This window comes from Stegastes partitus, unplaced genomic scaffold, assembly GCF_000690725.1.
Source record: "Stegastes partitus isolate 25-593 unplaced genomic scaffold, Stegastes_partitus-1.0.2 Scaffold2424, whole genome shotgun sequence".
NCBI lineage: Eukaryota > Metazoa > Chordata > Actinopteri > Pomacentridae > Stegastes > Stegastes partitus.
The window spans coordinates 6570-24446 of NW_007580155.1; the positions used below are offsets into that span (position 1 = coordinate 6570).

The window sequence follows — 17877 nt, forward strand, 5'->3', positions numbered from 1 at the left end:
CTGGTGTCTGATGCTGCTTCTCTCTTTAAAATGAGGTCCAGAACTTTTTCAAACACATCTGGATTAAACAGTCCAAGTGCAGGTTCTTCTTTTCTTTCCTAACTGTTTCAGATTATTGAAGGTTTTATTGCAGGTAAAAGTTCAGATGACGTGTTGACTTTAAAGCTTTTAATGTGACTGTAGCTGAACCCAGAACCTTCTTCTGGAACCCAGAACCTGCACAGGAACAAAACAACCTGCCTGCATTTAGCATTAAAATAATAAATAATTCAACTTTAAAGCCACTGAAGACTTTTGTAAATATAAAATGTAACTCTTTAAATATCAGTTATTTGTCCGTCAACATAAAACCTGTTGAAAGCTGCAGGAAGGAGCTGAAGTTGGCTTCTGGTTGGTCAGTGACAGGAAGACGTGACGTCTGCTTCAGAAACATTTTCAGGTCATATTTAATAAACTCGACTTCAGTGGGGAAATAAAACCAGTGATTACAGGAAGCAGAGCGCATGTGGAGGGAAACGTTCAGAGTTCTTCAGGAGGAACAAGTGGATGAGAAGCCAACTTCAGACACGGCTACGGAAGCCCATTTCTGCCAATAAAAGGAACATTTAAAAAAGAACAAATGTCAGAGAAGTTGTGACGTTTTAAGCAGAAACTACAAAATGGAGAATCCAGTCATGAGTCTGATCTCGTATCTTTTAATTTATATATAATCCAATAACTGCGTCCATCTTTAATCACGACTGAAGCCACATTTTTGACCCAGTTTCATAGTTTTGGAGCAAAACAGTCAGAATTTTAACATAAAATCCTGTAACTGTGACTAATCTCATAATTTTGACTCATTCAGGTTTCACATTTTGTATTTATAAACTGTCCTACATTTTATATTTGGTCTTGTACATTTAAAAATTTGCATTTTTGACTAAGTCATTGAACTAAATTTGTTTTTATTTCCCCACGTATTACAACTTTTTCTCACCATCAAAGTCAAATTTCTGTAAATTCATTTTAATTTTTTAGTATTAAATTTATATTTTGTCTATAAATCACAACTTTTTCTTGGAATGTCAACTCTGAAAGTTTAGTTTTTTCATTTTAGTTATTTATTCACTGTTTTATTGTTTAAGTACCTTCAAATTATTACATTTATATTTTATTCATAATAAATTTGTCAGATTTTTGTTAAATTTCTCAAAACTTTGACAAAATCTCTTTAAAATAAAACTTTATCTCAGCTTAAAATCATTTTTTTGTAATTACAGCGCATCATAATTTAGATTTTTTTTTTAAATACACAAAACCCTCATAATTTAGATTCTTAAATTTGTTTATACGAACATAAGCTCATGATTTCAACTCAGCATCAAGTCTTTCTTTACAAATAGAACTTCTGAAACTCTGCAATACAAAATAAAAATTGAGCTTCTGTGCGTATATAATTGGAACCAAAGTAAAAAAGTTTCTGCTCAGTTTGCCGTCACTCAGACTCTGCATCTCACTGTTGAACCATCTTGTATTTTTTGGTATTTTCTGGCGCCCGTGGGCTTCCGTAGCGCTCAGCGTGAGGCGAGCCGGCGTCGGCAGACAGACGAGGAGTCGACTTTCTTCGTCTAGAAGCTTTATTGATAATTGTTTACATCTCACAATGCATTCCACAAACACGGCTCCCGGCTGGAAGCTTTTTATCGTCACAATTGAAGTATGAAGTTTATCATTCACAATTATACTTGCATAACAAACAAATGCTTGAAGGTTTTCCCAAAGTCACACCGAGCTGCAACTTTTATTAAGATATCGGCTCCACAGACAGTATGGTTATTTAGGTTTTCTTTAAATCCCATTTCATGTTTTTTTTTTTAGCTTTTTTGTGTGTTTTTTGTAGTTTTTTTGTGTTTTTCTGATGTGGATGAATGTAAACGTGTTTCCTTCCAGAGTTTTTCTACGAGACAGCTGCGATGACATGGAAATAACGACTCTCAATGTGTTAATGTGGTTTATTCGTCTGGCGAAAGGTTCTCTAGATGGGTTTCTAGCTAAGAGTTACTCAGAAGCGATGAAGATTTTTAAACGTAGTATCGACCCTCCCCCTCTCCTCACCCTCCTCCCCCCGCCCCCCCGCCGCCTCGTCGGGAGTCAAAGACGTCGTTCGCAAAATCCGTCGTTCGTCACATCGAGGCGAAAAACCAGCTTCAGGGACACGACAGTTAAATCACAAAATACCTCTAAACTCAGCGAGAATACTCATACCAAAAAAAACAACCAAAAAAAAAGAGAACACAAGTGCTCGAGTTTCTCAGCAGACGAAGAACGAAAAACCCTCAGCGGGAGATAAAAACCAGAACAGGAGGACAGAGAAACCCGCCCGGACCCGGTGGCTGGAGGAGCCGCCGACCTCCCACAATGCACTGGGGCGGGGAGAGGAAGGGGTCACGCGAGGTCGAAGCGAGTTTGTGTGAGTTCACAGAAACAAACGCTTCGAAAACACTCGGCGACAAAAAACAAAGAGAAAACAAAAGGAGGAGAAACGAGCTGCTTCCAGAGAACAGGACAAGAACGTAAAAGGAATTCTGAACTGGAAAGAAAAAAGTGTTTTTATTATTCAGACAGATACAGTCAGGAGGGCTGCGTCCACGCCAGACCCCTCCTCTCCTCCGCCTCCCCCGGCCCTCCATCACCGCCTCCCCCCTCCCTCACCCACACTCCCCCACAACATCCCACATCTGGACCTTCTCAAGCCGACTTCCTGTAACTTCACTCTGCTTTACGCTTCATGCCGGGAACCTTCGCCTGGATCCTGGAGACAGAAACACAAACGGCACACCTCAGCAGGTAGCAGAGCCATCTGATCAACTAATCAATGAGCTGTTCAGCCTGTAAAATGTCAGAAAACAGCAACGAGAGTTTCACTAAAGAGAAGCAAAGAAACAGGAAACATTGACATTCAGGAACAGATCATTGATCATTTACATCGTTTCTGGTTCCAGCTTCAGTTTGCTCTGAACTCGTTTCTGAATCCATCGATTCTCGTTATTTTCTGACATTTTACAAAACAAACGATCAATAAAACGATCGATCGGTTTTGGATCTGCAGGAATCATCGAGTCTCGTTTTGTTTGTTTTCCTGCTGATTAATCAATAAACTGATCAGCGTTTATAGAAACTAGAAAACGTTCCAGAATCTGGAATCAGAGCATTCAGATGTTTCAACAGGTTCTGGAAGAAGTCGGTGATTCAATAAACAGCGAAGCAGGAAGTTTATGTTCAGCTGATTCACTGAAAACCCACAAAACTGTTTCTAAAGAAAATTATGTTTTTCATGTCATTTCTACATTTTAATGCAGATAAATTCATTATTTCATGGTTCTTTAAACGTTTACAACACGTCAGGTAAAACCATCTGGTTCTGGTTGATTCTGGTGTTTTGCTGTAAACTTACTTTCCGACGACGTCTTTGACCTGGTTGTTGACCAGAGCCAGGTAGTGATCGATCTGGGCCTGGAACACACAAAGAGCCACGACTTAGACCAACACACACAAAATACCAACGGTGGAAACGTAGACGAGCATATAACACAAAAAATACGTTTTCTGAACGTCTGACATACAAACAAAGCTTAAAGTCTTAAAGTCAGCGGTCTGTTGTGAACGTGACTCTGTCCAGCTGCAGCTCTTTGATTTAAATCACATTTCACAGTAAAACTCCTCAAAACAACAGAAAGCAGAAAACATTTCATCACCTTTTAAGTCTTTATATTAAAACCTTCCAGAACAAAAAGCTGAACTTGGCTCCTGTTCTTTAATAGAAATAAATTAAACGTAGAAACGTCCACTAACAGAACCCAAACATGTGGATCTGTGGCGGCTCCACTCGTTTCTCCAGCTGGTTTAAAAACAAACAATTCTCCTGATTTGACCAAACAGCGACTTTTGTGGTGCATTCTGGGTAACGGCGGCTTCCTACCTGGTGTTTCTCGTAAACGATCGGGCAGCTGAACACTCCGATCAGACCTGAGGAGGAAGAGGAGGAAGAGTTTCACTACGACACCACAACAACAACAACAACAACAACAACAACAACAACAACAACAACAACACTATGACCAGACCCGTTTCTATCAGATCCTGTCTGACTCATATCTGATCTCAGATGGACTTCTGTGTCTCTCCTTGTGCCACCTTTGGGTCTAGATGCTGCTCTGTGACCAGCTCAGCACCAACACCTGCCACCAGGTGATTGTTTATCTCTGACATAAATGTGTCTCTACACGTGTCTACAAGCAGGAAAACATGAGCGCTGATGGTAGAATAAATGAACGCTGGTCTGATCTGGTGTCATCAGTCTGACATGCGGTGGGACGTTTCTTCACGTCACCAGCAGATGGAGCCAAACTCAGACGTGTTCATGACCTAAACTCCCCCCGACAGGCCCCGGTGCATGATGGGAAACTCACCCAGAATCAGAATAGTGAGGCCGTTGAAGAAGGCACCGACGTAGGTCAGGATCCACATCAACACAGCGAACTGCAGCCGGAGCAGAGAGGACCAATTAGAGCAGCACAAAGCTCGTTAGGAAACATGAGTTTACATGGAAAAGCAGATTCATGGATAAACAAAGAGGTTGATATAACAACAATATGATTACTGAGCAGTTTAAACATTCACATCAACCACCAGGAGGCGCTACAGGAAATAAAACTGATCTATTATAACTCAAACACAATAAAAGGTCACAAACATGATTCTACGTTTCTGTTTTTTTATGAGGAGAAATAAATAAATACAAAAAAATGCTGAAATTCCTACAAGTTACCAGATCCAGAAGCTGTAAGAACAGAAATAATTTGGGGATTTTTCACCTCCGTAAACTCTCATCGCTTCAGGTTTTATGGCAAATTTAACCAGATCTCAGCTGAAAACAGGATATTCCATTAAAGTCATTTTATTCTACACGTCTTATGTAGAAAATATTAAAAACCAGAGAGTCTGTTGAAACCAGATTCTGTAAAAACGATCAACAGGCGATGAGAATTGTGGGACTTGTAGGCTGAACTGCAGGACGTGTTCACTGAGCACAGACCAATTAATTATGTTTTAGTTTCTATTAAAGACAGACTCGTGATTAGTGTCGCTGCTGCAGCTCTCAGCAACCAGGAATGGGTTGTTCTGGTCCGGTCTGGGTGAGAAACACAAACCAAACGACACCAACGTGACGCCCTTCAGTTAGTCGTCCAGAATTATTTAACTACATCATTTAAAACTGAAAAACTAATCCTGACAGCCGGAGCAGCGTCTGGGTGGAAAGGTTGAGGTTTTATTTACTAACTGGAATAAAACAAAAACACTTTTCTGACGATTAAATAAGTGATGTGATGCTGCTCATAAAGTCTGTTTGTCTCTTTTCTGGTTTGGAGTCGCAACAGAAATGAAGTTTAGTCCTTAACTCCTGAAGAAACGAACCAACACTCGTCCTGATTAACTCAAAGCTTAATGGAGTGATACCAAAAACCTTTAACTATGATTATTTTCTGTTTAGTCCCAAAAGCCAAAACAATCAGAAGAATTTAGACATTTTCTCTTCAAAAAAAAGACTCAAACTGATCAATCGATTATTAAAACAGTCGACAAACGGACTCGTCGTCACAGTTCTGCTGACGATCTGCTGCTTTTCCTGTTTTCTGTGAAACCAAACGAGCAGTTTGAAGACGTCGCTCTGCGTCAGAAAAGCTCCATTTTTTCTACAAACCATGAGGTGGAAAACGAAGCGGTAGCAGCAGCTTTAACTACATCTGCGTGGAGTTAATTCCTGTTTTATTGAGCGAGCTGCGTTCCCTCTGAGGAGAGCTTCAGCCTGTACATTACGTCTCCTGCAGAGTAAACACACTGAATCAATCCCAGTCTTTTAAACTGCAGCTTGTCAAAGAGCAGACGTGATGCTGAACCTCTGAGGATCATTTCCTGCATGTTGACACTCATCAGCTCTTAAATATTGACTTCTGTTTACACTTCAGATCATAAATCGTCCACGCTGACGAACAGAAACCTGTTTATGATGCACTAATTATGAAATGACAGATTCCTACTCATCAGCTCAACAAATGAACTCAAGGTACCAGCAGTTGGACGTGTTTGTGATGTTCTGCGGTTTGAAACGGGACCAGGACCTCGTGTTGAGCCACATTCCCCCTGAAGCTGCGTTAACGTGAGCGATCTCGCCGCTGTGATGTAACCCGACAGCGTTAATGATGCACACTGCAGCGGCTCTGAGCCAACATGGCCGCCGGTGGAGCAAAGCCGTCATGTCTGACTGCGGCCGCGAGGCAGATGAAACACGGCGGCGTTTTAATGACCTGCTGTAAACATTCAGGACGAGGATGGCGGGCAGAAGCAGAACAAGAATATCCGGATGTAATCGGCCCAAACATTCCCGCGGCTCAGACTCGCTCCTGACGGGATTAAAGGAATCAGACTTTTTACCCTCTAAGGGAATCTCTGCTGAGTTCTGCGCCTGCTGAGCTGCAGATCTGTATTTGGACTCGGGGTCGGCGGGTCGGGGGGGCGGCGAGGCGACGACAGGCTTCTGACAGCTGCAGGTCTGGACTCGGCACCGACATCAACCCGCCGCTGATTAACGCGGCTCCAAAAAGCACAGCGGCCCCGGAACATGTATACCGAACACGTCACGCGTCCGAGTGGAAACACCTCCTCACCTTGATGGAGTCGACCAGGTCTTCAACCAGGAACAGGCGTCTCAGCTCACCGATGGTCTTGTTGAGTTTGGCCAGAACCATGTCGCTGTACTTGTGGACCATGTCCTCGGACAGCGCCACCTCCTGGTCCAGGTACTGCCTGTGAGGACGGAGGAGAGGAGGGTCAGTGGAGCCTGTTCTCAGGGTAGTTTAACTCAGATATCGATTATTGGTAATCAATGAAGCTGATGTGATTAAACGTCGGTGGTAGCAGGAACCAGGGATCACTTTGATAGTAAATAACAGAAATAAACATCTAGAGTAGAAACAGCAGCGATGACGTCAGAGCCTCATGACGCTCTCAGGTGTTTCCTGATCGATTGAGATCAATAACAGTTTGTCTCCCTGAGTTCTCCTCTGTGTTGTTAATCTTTCACTGTTTAATCACTTTTATTTTCCACCCTCAAAGCGTTATTTCTCAGGTAATCTGTGGCTGCCTTCTAGCTTAGTCGTTAGCCGTTAGCCGTTAGCCTTTAGCCATAGCCGCTGTGGAAGAAGCTAACGTCCAAATGTGTGTTTCCGGCTGTGCTTCTAGTTAAATCTTGGCAGGTTCTATCTCTGCTGGTCAGTTAGAACAGCTTCTTAAAATTAATCCAACTTTAGAAAGACGCTACGATGCTCCAGGCCGCGTTAGCTACAAGCTAAGAGGCGCACACATTCCACGTTAGCCTAGCACCTACCAAAGACAGCAAAGTGAGTTATTTGTGGTTTTCATTTTAACAGAGAAACGAGAAACGTTTAAGATTGTGGTGTTTATTGCAACTTCTGCTGCCTCACCTTTAAACGCAACTCCGCTAGCTTAGCAGAGCGGCTACAGTCTGATGCTAATGTGCTAATCCTGCTAACGTGTGCCCAAAACTCTGATTTCAATTTGACACCTGCTTTAATATTTCAAGCCCGATGCTGAAGCGATACCACAGCAGAAACCTGAACCACCAGAGACCCAAACCCAGACGTACACCGATCACTACGCCTTCGTAACGTCACACAAACCAAAGATTAACACACATTCTGGGTGTTTCCTGAATTACTGGCGCCAAATATTTAATAAAACGAGCGTAAAGCCGATTGCGGGACTCTTTGCAGTGAAATCTGCAGGAATCAGCCGTGATGTGACTCTGGGAGCTCGGCTTATGCTAATCGCAGCTAATTAGCCCGTGATGTGCTGCAAGGTCGAGAGCAGGTGAAAACACAATAAGAGGGTTTTGTGCAGCGGCCAGAAAAGAGGATGAACGAACACACAACCCGACAGACTCACAACAGGACGAGCAGAGCGGTGCTGCTCCACCGGGTCGGTTCTAAATGTGTGTTTGTGTGTTTTTAGGCCACCGTGACCTTTTTGTCGCTGCTGATAGCAGAACGTCTAACCTGGGGCCTGACACACATCCAGACGTCAGCAGCCGCCTCGAGCTGCAGCTCATAATTAGGAGTAATCAGGTCATTGATTTCTGCACCGTGATTGGCCGAGTTAAATCCCAGATGAAAGCAGACGAGCTGGGAGTCACACTTTTAGTGTTTCACGTCCTTTCATCTGTCATCCATCTCTTCTCGGGGCTTTTTTTGAAACTAAGCTGAACACCTGCACGCCTGAGTTTCAATCAGTTCGATCAGATCTGTCTCTGTAGGGGAGACGAGGAGGTTCTGATCCAGTCTGTGGTGTCTGCCAGTCATTTCCCACCTCCTCCATCGTCGCACTAAAAGCTGAAACCACCTCCTGCTGGAGTTTTTTCTCCTCCTCACGTCAGCTTTTTGTGTAAAAACGGGCAAATCGATTCATAAATACGTCACCAGATTCAAACGCCCACACCTCGGTCTATTTTAGAACAACGGTGAGGAGTTCAAGGTGCTGCTGTTCTCCCCGAGCCTCCTCGTTATTCTGGATCTGTTGTCAAACTGCACACAGCTACTGAACGTCTGCGTCTCCTGGTTTGTTGTAAAAACGGACTCAGCTCTTGATATCTCTATCTCACATCTGCCTTTTTTTTGGTATTGTTAATATTTTATTTTATTTTGGTATCTGTTTTCTGCTTCTTTGCACCAATGGACCAAGTCAAATTCCTGGTGATGTAAAAATTACTTGGCAATAAAACTGATTCTGATTCTGATTCTGATATCTGTACAGTATTCTGATCTGAAAACACGTTTATTTGTCTCTAGTCTCGTCCGATACCACTCCTGTCAACAGATTAAACTCCTCACTTGCTGAACTGCTCAACAACAGAAGCTACGATTTACCAGTGTTCCCTGAACGCCTCACGCTGCAGAAACGAACAGAGACGCCGCAAGTCTCCACAAAACAGCAGCTTTGATTCAAGAATTAGTTTAAAAAGGGTTAAAGATGACATATTATAATGTCAGATACACCAACGTTGAAACCAACAGGCTGTAGTATTGCTGTCGGTCGAGGTTTTTTATTACTGGGAAGCCAAAATCATGACTAATAATCGATTAGCACTCGTTCTTCAACCAGCCTCCTGCTCACTCTGCTCATTTGTTTTTTCAGAATAATCCGCTTCACCTTTAGTACATAAAAACAGCTAACTGGGCTGTTTCACGCTTCAGAAACTAACCGGGCCAGTGAAGATGACAAAGTCCTACTTTTAACCAAACTAGCTGCCGCAGTAACTTCCTGTGCAGCTGAAGAGGCCCCAAATAAACCCAATCAACATCACACACTCACAAAAAGGACATCCTAGCTCACCCCAACCCCAACCCTAGCTCACATGTTCTCACAAAACACAGACATCAGCCCAGAGCCCTGTTAAGACAGACATCAGAGAAAATCAACATATCAGTGTTAATTTTGCTAATGCTAGGTTTAATTCAAACACTAAGATGTTGGCGTACTTCTGAAGTAATGCGACAATAGAGAGACGTTAAAGTTTCATCCTTTAATCTTAATATTATGCTGCTGCAGGTAGACGCTGCGTTTCTCTCCGGGCCTCATTTTCAGTCTGGATTGGTTCACGTCTGGTTGAATTTTCTCTTTAAATTTAGCGACTTGCAGCTCCTGTTTCATAGGATTAATGTGACACTGGAGAAAACTTCAAATGAGACGATTCAGAGGGAACTTCTGACGTGTTTCTGAGCAGGTTTATGGACATTTAGTTGTGTTTAAGCTCAAATTTTCCCAAGAGGACACTAAAGCAGTACATCTTATTAAGCTTACTAAACAGGAAGCGTTTTCTGAGACAGACGAAGCAGACGCTGGCCTCTCTCTGGGCCGGTACTCACTTGAATGGGTGTCCCTCATCGGACTTCTGGATGGCCTGCAGGATGCCTTTGTATATCCTGAAGCAGATGGTGACTGAGAGCAGGGCCAGGCCGATGTAGGAGCAGACGCTCACGATGCTGCACACCGTCAGCGAGAGCAGCAGCAGCAGGGCGGCGCCGAACACCACGCCGGTGGTCTTCACATCGCGCCAGTAGAGGAGATCCACCACTGCAGGAGGAAGCAGACCCATCAGCAATCAGTCACAAGAGAGGCGGTGCAGAAGCTAAAGCACATGTTGGTGTGATCTAAATGTTATCTGATGTACAGCTACAACATCCAGCTGCTGAGAGCTGATCATGGGTCATTAACAATTAACAGACTTCTGAGGTTCCTAGAAAGCTGACTGACCGCCGGTGAGAGTGTGCAGTGTTTTCTTTTTTCTACGCGACTGATTGGTTGACGAGCGGGCGCGATTTCATTCTAAGGTTTTCTCTGGTTCCCTAAAACTCTGTCATAGAAATTAAATTAAATCATCCAGCGATGTCCATAAACACGTCTGCAGCTTTGCACAGAGAAATAAATAAATCAATGCAGCACGGCTCAGAAACAGTGACCAGAGGAGCAGGTTGTTGGAGGACGCATTCAGCTTTCAGAGTGAAAACATTTGTAGAGGCTGTAAAAATGTAAACAGGTAAACATCTACAGCGGTATTGGAAAAACAAATCAAATATTGTACTTTTTGATTTAAGGTTATTTTTTGTGTTAGTTCTTGTAAAATGACCGATCACAGACTTTTCCTGCTTCATGACATGTAGAATCCTCACGTGTCTCAGGGAACACGTGATATTTTTAGTTCCTTCTGCTTCCACAGAGGTGCAGCGAAAAACGATCCTACAGCGAGTAAAAATGTGACGGGATCGTAAAAGAGCCAGAAACTGCTCAGAGGGTTGAACTCTAACACGTGTTAACTTCCCTTTAAAATGAGTCCGACTCTGAATATCAGCTTCTGTTTTCGTCACAACGAGCACGATGAGGATCAGGAATGATGTGAGCGTCATGAGACGGGCGCTGATTGGACCGAATGATGGAAACCAATTTGTTTCAAGTGCTGACAAAACATGAGGAGCGCTAAATGTCAGCACCTAAAACTAGAGTCGACTTTTCAGCGTCGCCCTCACGTGGCCGCTTCATGTGACCGTCTGAAGGTGGAGCCGGAGGTCGGAGGTCAACAGCTGAGTTTAGACCCCTGCAGGAGGAAACTCACTGCAGCGTCTGACTCACAAACTTCCTCATCTCTTTCCATGACGTCCCAGCAAGCCCACAGAACCGCAGCGTTTTCATCCCGTCGCTATAAAACAACAGAGCCGAGGTTGGATTCCTGTAAATAACGTGGGGGGCTTGTTAGCGCCCCCGCCCTGCTTCCTGCGCCGCTGCCAGGGACTGATGATGATGACGAACAAAATGGCTGCCAACACAACGGGGCCGAGAACAACGAGGACGATTGTATCGCAGGAAAAAAAACAAACAAGCAGAGAAAGGAATCCTGCAGGAAAACACACTTCCACTTTGGCAGCTCTTTACAGAAACCTGTGACTGGACGGTTGGTGTTCAGCTGTACGGTTATCGACACACACAACATAATTCAGACACTCAACAACCACATAGGGCTGCAACGAGGGATTTATAGAGTCTGTAACACATCCAAAACACACCTTCCTTCTCTTTGGACTCCAAATATCAGCCGGTAGAAGGTTTTACAAGTTCCTTCAGATCATTTGAGAAATAAAAAAAAGTCTATTCTGCTTGAGGAAATCATTAAAAAATTATAAATGTAGTTTTTTTTCTACGTTTTTTAGCATTTCAGTTCTGGTTAAATCCTCTTTGAGGGAAAACCCCAAATAAAAGCAGCAAATCATCCCATTACAGAGAATCTTTGGCATCGTTTCACTAGTTTTTCAAACCAAACTGACTTTGAATGTCAAACAACATCTGCAGACTGTCTTTCCATTGACTGATTGAACTGCTGACTGTCTTCAGGCTTCTTGCCAAACTCAATGCAAGTCTTTAATCCTGCTTTAAACAACATTTAATACCGTTTTTCTCACGTTTCTGCCTCAAGCAGCCATGAAAAAGATTTTAGCGTTTAGACATTCCTTCTGCAAACAGCCTCCAGATATGCTCATGTCTTGGTGTTCTGCCCAGTTGTTATTCAGCAGCATCGCTCACAAACTTCCTCTCATATCTCACTGCGTTTTCTCTACAATCAAAGACAACAAACATGTTTTTGTTTTTTTAAACTCAGAGCTACACTAAGGTATAGAAAACTAATTTACAATACAGCCAAATAAACAGAAGATATTTAATAACATTTTTAAAAAGGATAACATTTGTAATAAAAAATATTTAAAATTATTTAAAAAATAAATGTAAAAATGGACTAAGTTTCATCCCATCTCTGCAAAAAATGAATGCCGATTTCATTAAATGTGCAGCTATGTATAACGACGATAAGATTTGATGCTGGTGTAGTTGAATGACGCTGCACATTCAAGTTCATAAAACAAATAAGCTGCAACAACTAGCTGCTCCGCTGATTAAAACATCAGCTGTGAACCATGCTGGTGTGGATTCAGGCACCATAAACTGGATATCTCTGGGCCATCAGGCTCGTAAATGTGGACATTTTGTTATCTGACATCTTTAATTTAATCAGCGTCTATTCACTAAAATAAAGATTAAAACAACAATGGAAACTGCTAAAAAGGAAAAATGCTCAATTTATTTTATTGTAAATTTTGATTGAAAAAAAAAAAATCACTTTATTCCAGCAGAGCTCAAGAGATCAGAGGAAATAATATTATCAGCTGATATCGGTTTATTATGTTTATATCAGTAGGAGCCGATTTACAGGATACTGATGAGGACACTAGAGTACTAAAGATCATTTAGATTGTCACGAGATGCACTTTCGTCTTAATTTCATGCAGCAACAATAAAGTTTGAATAATCTGACTTTAACAAAACAACATCTAAATTCTCTGATTCCAGCTGTTTTTTTTTTAATATGAATGTTTCCTCATTTCTTTCCTCCTATTTGACAGCAGATCCAGTACCTTTGGGTCACACTGAGCTCTGTGAAGCACTAATCCACATTTCCTAACATTTCAGAGACCAAACGACTCATCAGGAAGCTAGCAGCTAGCTGCAGCACAAACACCTGGTTTGCCTTAAACATTAATATTATGATCAGCTTCACCAGTCCTGGACCCGCTGGGCTCCGTTCATGCAGACTACAGACAGATTTTAAAGCTGCTAAACCTCAGTGCTGCAGTGAAACCAGACGGAGCTGCTTCCTGACATGCAGGCGCTGCACGGAGGCCCTCGGCTGTGCGAGGACCCGGCAGACGGCGGGTGGAGGTGATGGAAACAGCTGAGTTCATGACCCGAGCCCTGCACTGAACCTGCTTGTATTTCACCAGAGGATTCCAGGCAGGTCAGTGGACAATATTAGACGTGAAGCAGTCCTGAGTTTCCTGCAGGCGCTCGGCTCTTAGCGCTTCACTTTCAGACGGTCAGTTTAATATTTCTGCCTCTCTTAGCCGCAGCTACACGGCTCATAATTAATAGTTTACGGTTAAACTCAGCAGGGACACAAACCATTAAACAATAAACACGTCTGAATTCGTCGCCTGCAGCCTTCTCAGATCAGCACACCAGCTTCAAAATGCAAGCCGGTGATGACGACGTCCTGCTCAGAGACAATAGCAGGTGCAGCGCGAGCCGCCGCCGCCGCGCGTTTGGCCGCCGCTCAAGTTATTCCTTGAAAATGGCTTTACAGCCAATAAATGAGCTTATGGGGCTGAAAACCTCTAATCAGATTTCCGGCCACACGTTGCTGCCAAATGGACACCAAGCCGACTGCTGGGCCTTCACAGAGCTCTGACGGCCGCTGTTCATTACAGATAAAGACCAATTACCTAAACAAAGGCAGGGTCGTTCATATACTAATGACTAGAGGTACATAAAAGCTACTTAAAAACTGACTAATAATTATATATTGAAGGTCAAAATAAAGTCAGTCCAAACTGATGAGCTAAAACAAAACCCAAAACACTAAAAACATCAGATTTTCAATGCAGATAAATGTCTTTTAATCATTTGACTTCATTTTTAGACAAAAAATTCAAACGTCTGCTGGTTTCTGCTTCTCATTTGCAGTAGTTCTTTGACAGAACGAGTCATTTGTGTGTTTTATAATGAGAATCAAATCCAAGTTTTAGTTTTAGAGATGTGCCTACCTACGAATCATGTTCTCCAGACGTAGGGGAACATGAAGCAAAAATGATGTTACATATTTTTCTAAATTGAAAATAGAAAATATCAGCATCCCACTAAAATTGTAAATGATCACAATATGATGGTTTTTGTTCCGGCCTGGTGAAAAATGCTCCTGACTGAATTCATCCTCAAATGTCTAGTTTTATGTGACCAGCTGTCAGAAACCCAAAGCCTGAGTCAGTGTGAGTCACACATGACAGAGCATCAGATCTTCTAGTGAAAGGACTTCATACTGCAGTGAATACATGTGACAGGAGCAAGACTATAACACATAAAGCCCAAAATACACGAGTTAACTCAGACATTAATGATGTTTGCTCTCTGCACAGATCCTGTCCTGTAAACCACGAGATCCACAGACCTACAGTCCATACAGTGAGGAGCTGTGGCGTAAAACAGTCGTGCTGTTGTCTAAAATGGCCAAAGATGAATGAATGGTGCAGACACGCTGCTGTCCACTGAGCCCGGAGCACCTCAGGGGGCTCCGCCACACACAGACGGCTCTCAGCGGGTTAAACACGGCTGTGAACCCCCGGTCAGCTGCCTCCCTGGAGGACTTTCACGCACAAGAGTTACGCAGCGGCTTCATGTTCGGGAAACTTCTCGGTTATTGAAAGCACATGTGGGCGTTGACAGCTAGCTAGTTAGCTGGCCGCTAGCGTCGCTCCGTTAGCTCAGCATGCTAGCTGCGTGCTGCTCTGTAGCCGCCGGCTAACAGCTGCTGCTCATTGTGTGGATGTGAAGACAGCGAGCAGCGAACATGACAGGAGGGAGGTGGGGACGGAGGAGGAGGAGGCTCCGTGGTCCAAATGTGGCCGCCTGGCTACATATGGTAGCAGGCGTGCTAGCAGCGCCGGAGGCTGGCTAAAAATAGAGCCCGCATCACAGCGAGCTAAACCCCGGCCGCTGATCCCGTTTCACCGCCCGCTGCTGTGCTGTAATCCCCCCTCTCTTTGACATGTCCACTGCCCCAAAGTGTTTTATTATCCTCCCCGGGATGCCGCCTATCAGCCCCCTCCACCGGGTCTCACGACGGGGACGAAACGTCAAACCGTCCGGCATGACCTCCGCAGGCGGCCCGGTCCGCCTCCAACCCTCCCCGGCCCGAGAGCCGCCGCGCTCCCGGTGCTCACGCAAACGCTTACCGGCTGACACACGCGATAAAAACCGAACGCAGACACGGAAAAGAGGAGAGAGACAGTCGGTAAACAAAAGATTATGAGCAGACTAACCCCGTTTGGCGTCCATCTTGAACCTCCGTTAAACGTGCAGCAGCAGCAGCAGCAGCGCGGCGGCTCCGCCTGGCTGAGGGGGGACACCGGGGGAGAGGGGGGAGGCACGCATGCGCAGCTCGGCCCGTCTCACTGATGGAGGCACGCCGACATTTAAATTACTTCAGTCTATTTAATGTTTTAAAAAATGCATTTAAACTCCGTGACATGTACTCAAAAAATAAAATTTAAGGAGAGAAAAATAGAAGAAGAAACGCTGCTTTTACAGTTAATCGGTATTAAGCTAATATAGCAGCGAATGCTATCTTGTTTAGGCTAAAGTAGCGGCTAATCCGATCTCGATGGAAACATAGCAGCTCATATTGTTTCATCTAGACTAAACTATTGGTTAAGGCTTTCTTGCTTCAGCTAATGCAGCAGCTCATCTTAGCCTGTTTCAGCTAATATACGAGCTAACATTAGCTTGTTTAGGCTACTGCAGCAGGTAGCAATGTCTTGTTTAGGCTAAACTAGAAGCTAACATTATCTTCAGGCTAACATAGCAGCTCCTGTTACCCTGTTTGGGCTACTGTTTTCTTGTTCAAGCTAACATTAGCTGGTTTAGACTAAACTAACAAGTAACATTAACTTATTTAGACTAAGGTAGCAGCTAACATTTTCTCTTGGCTAACAGCAGCTTATGTAATCCTGTTTAGGCTAATGATATCTTGTTTAGGCTAACATTAGCTTGCTTAGGGTTAATACAGCAGGTAGCATTGTCTTATTTAATCTGAGGTAGCAATTAACATTCGCTCTAGGCTAATTTAGCAGCTGTTCAGGTAAAGTTTAGCTTATTTACAGCTAATGTAGCAGCTAGTGTTCTTAGCCAATTAGTAAAACACACAAAGATTGTTTTGTGTTCTGAAATGTGAGAATTTGTTGCTTTTCTATGTTATTATTGTCACTGTAACATCAGAACAGAGAAATGTTAAGTTTGGGGCTTTTGATTGGACATCTAAAGACAGCTTTTCCATAATTTTCTGATTGATTATTTGAGAAAATAATCTGCAAATTATTCAATAAAACCTAAAAAAAAAATAAAAAAGTTTTTTCTAGCAAAATCCAGGGGAATTAAATGACAGAGAGAAAAACCTGGTTATTATTTAAACTGAGGTTCAAATTTAATGTCATCATAAAGTTTATCTTTGATTCCTTACAGATATAATTTTGCTAACAGACGACATCAAGCTGCCACGCTACAGACGACAGGAAACCCCCCAGAATGATGTTCAAAGTTGAACTGAGGCAGACAGAGAGCAGAATGTGTGTGAAAGGCCGTCGGTTATCATGAAGAAATTAGTTTTCTGAGACTGATTACAGCAGCGGGAGGAGGACGGGCGTTGCATAACCGGGCTGTAAAAGGATAAGTGGCTCCACAAACGCCAGCAGAAAAGATAAAAGTCAGGAATTCAAACCCCACCCGCTGGCAGACGGTGCATCAGATCTGCTCCAGTTCAAAACCCTTAAAAGGGACTGAGAGCTGTGCAGGTGCATGCTGGGAGGGCTGGAGTCTAAAATGTCCAGATTTAACCATCCTCGTCTTTTTATACATGACGGAGGCAACATGTGACCTGCAGGACAGCAGCTGGGTTTTAACGCAGCGCAGAGTTCGTCTTTAACTCTCTGAAACCCAAAACCTGCCACCAGCTTAGAAACGCATGTTATTTAGAAAAAATACACCATTTATCAGCCAGAAATAGAGAAAAAAAATCTATTAAAATCACTGGATTCTGTGTGACACACAGTTCCATCACAAATCTTAATCACATCCAGGCTTAACGTTGCCGTACTGCTTCTAAATCACTTTACGTGTCTGACTTTAAAAATTGCAAAAACCAAACTGTCCATCCCAACCACATTCTGTAAACAACAAAAAAATCTGCACTAATTGATGCAACCATGAAGCCATTAGTGACTCAACTGCGACTGACAGTCATGCAACAAAAAATTCTGGGATTTTTCGGCTGACCTGCAGGCCGAGCACACAGCAGACTGGTATGGAAACTAATTAAAAACCAGTCACTTCAGAGACGTAAGCACATATTGTGGATAAAGAGGCGGCACTGGGCTGGGTCTGCATGATGTGCGCTTTCACAATAGTCATAAAAGCTGAGATAAGTCGACTCAAAGACATCACACCAGAACCTTTTTGCTGCTTGACACAAAAGAAAAAGAAAAACTTGCATGGTTCAGACTCTCCACGATGAAAGAAGATGCAGATCATGTCAGTTGTAGGACTGCACAGTTAATTAAATATTAATCACGATTTTACCTTCTCACAGTTAAACAAACATGACTGACTGTGATA

General features: G+C 43.2%; 1 protein-coding gene across 5 annotated transcripts in view; it reads right to left on the minus strand.

Annotated features, from left to right (window-relative positions):
• Positions 1-1601: 1601 nt before the first annotated feature.
• Positions 1602-17877, minus strand: part of rtn4a (reticulon 4a) — a 41626-nt gene continuing 25350 nt past the window's right edge. For 4 of the 5 annotated variants that reach the window (XM_008305156.1, XM_008305155.1, XM_008305154.1 and 1 more), the window contains 6 exons: positions 9981-10188; positions 6708-6846; positions 4452-4521; positions 3962-4008; positions 3437-3495; positions 1602-2794 (listed from right to left, as the gene is read on the minus strand). In XM_008305156.1, coding sequence (XP_008303378.1) covers positions 2752-2794; positions 3437-3495; positions 3962-4008; positions 4452-4521; positions 6708-6846; positions 9981-10188 — 566 coding nt within the window. In that variant the 3' untranslated portion in view covers positions 1602-2751. Of the gene's footprint in view, positions 2795-3436; positions 3496-3961; positions 4009-4451; positions 4522-6707; positions 6847-9980; positions 10189-15530; positions 15637-17877 lie in introns of those variants that run through there. The other variant, XM_008305158.1, reaches the window with a different exon arrangement.